The sequence below is a fragment of the Schistocerca piceifrons genome, chromosome X (genome assembly GCF_021461385.2).
Source record: "Schistocerca piceifrons isolate TAMUIC-IGC-003096 chromosome X, iqSchPice1.1, whole genome shotgun sequence".
NCBI classification, from domain to species: domain Eukaryota; kingdom Metazoa; phylum Arthropoda; class Insecta; order Orthoptera; family Acrididae; genus Schistocerca; species Schistocerca piceifrons.
This window is the reverse complement of record NC_060149.1, coordinates 532787044-532788571: the sequence shown is the minus strand read 5'-3', so window position 1 is coordinate 532788571 and position 1528 is coordinate 532787044. Positions and strand designations below refer to the sequence as shown.

Below are 1528 nucleotides of genomic sequence, written 5' to 3'. Positions count from 1 at the left end.
GCAAAATAGCAGTTATATGTGATTATAAGGGTTACTTAGGAAAGACATTTGATTTGAGGTGGTTTCAAGGACGCAATAGTGACAAGATGTCGGTGTGACTAGCGTAGTGTGTCTTGGTAGATCACGAAGTGGCAAGTATAAACGCCTTCGTGGATATTTCGATTGTTCGTGCGGACTAAAGTTAGTGAGTGAATTAGTCAGTCGCAGTGTGTATTGAAGATGGATAATGCTAGAGCAAGTGGATCTACGAGCCCTGTGAAGAATTTTACCGATAAATTTGGAGAAAATTTTGTTTTTCCGTACTGCGATGACGCTACAAAACACCAGACAGTGGCAAAAATAGGTGAAGGAACATACGGAGAAGTGTTTCAAGCGCGACATAAGGATGATCCGAATAAATTTGTCGCACTGAAGAAAATTTTCGTGCCTAACGAAATGGAGGGATTTCCACTGACAGCACTGAGGGAAATAAAACTGCTGAAATATCTGAAGCATGAAAATGTCATCGATTTAATTGAAGTCTGCCAAAGCCAAATTCTCCTGCACAATCGACGGCGATTCTCATTTTATTTGGTGCTCGAATTTTGTGAGTATGATTTAGCTGACCTACTGTGTAATTTGAAAGTACACATTAGTCTGGCAGATATTAAAAGAATAATACAGCAATTGTTAAATGGGTTGTATTATATCCACATCAAGAGGGTAGTTCACAGAGATTTAAAGCCAAATAACATCCTTATTACAAAGGACGGTATCTTGAAGATAGCCGATTTTGGTCTAGCACGAGAGTTTAGTGATACTGAATATGGACAGAAGCAGTGTTATACAAGTCCAGTTGTGGCATTGTGGTACCGGCCACCGGAGGTTCTGCTTGGAGCCCGTCACTATGGGTCAGCTCTTGACATGTGGGGTGCTGGCTGCCTTATGGCTCAGATGTGGACACGGAGAGCAATTATGAGAGGCAAGAGTGAGCAGGCACAGCTAATGATAATCTCAAAGCTTTGTGGTTCTATTACTCCTGAAGTTTGGCCTGGTGTACAATCACTTCCATTGTACAACAAGATTCAGCTGCCACAGGGACAAAGACGCAAGGTGAAGCCCTGGCTAAGGCAATATGTGAATGATCCACATGCATGCGATCTCTTGGATAAACTGCTAGTCCTCGACCCATCAAAGCGGTACGATGCCAACTTCGCCCTCGACCATAATTTCTTCTGGACGGATCCTATGCCAAGTGATCTTACAAGGTTGTTGACCCAACATAAAGAAAGCAACTTCAAGCGTGTAACAGCAGCACTTCAATGTAAGGGTCGTAAGTTATAGGAACAGCAGGAAAGGCTGCAAAGTCATTAATATATTGCATTAATAGACAGTGGACATCAAATTCTTGTGCCTTAAGAATCACACTTTCAATGGACCTTATTCATAATTTTTCAATTTTTCTTGTGTTAAATTGAAACTTTTTCTACAGGATTATGCTGATGCTGCCTGTTATGCAATAGTACCAGTACCTCAAAACTTCTGCCAC

General features: G+C 41.4%; 1 protein-coding gene across 1 annotated transcript; it reads left to right on the top strand.

Moving 5' to 3' along the window:
• The first annotated feature begins 219 nt into the window (after positions 1-219).
• Positions 220-1323, top strand: LOC124722499 (cyclin-dependent kinase 9-like). The gene has a single exon (XM_047247653.1). It carries the CDS (start codon positions 220-222, stop codon positions 1321-1323), a length of 1104 nt encoding a protein of 367 aa, XP_047103609.1.
• Positions 1324-1528: the final 205 nt, after the last annotated feature.

Excerpts from the sequence above, each read along its gene's own strand:
- LOC124722499 (XM_047247653.1), top strand. The coding sequence starts at position 220 with ATGGATAATGCTAGAGCAAGTGGATCTACGAGCCCTGTGAAGAATTTT.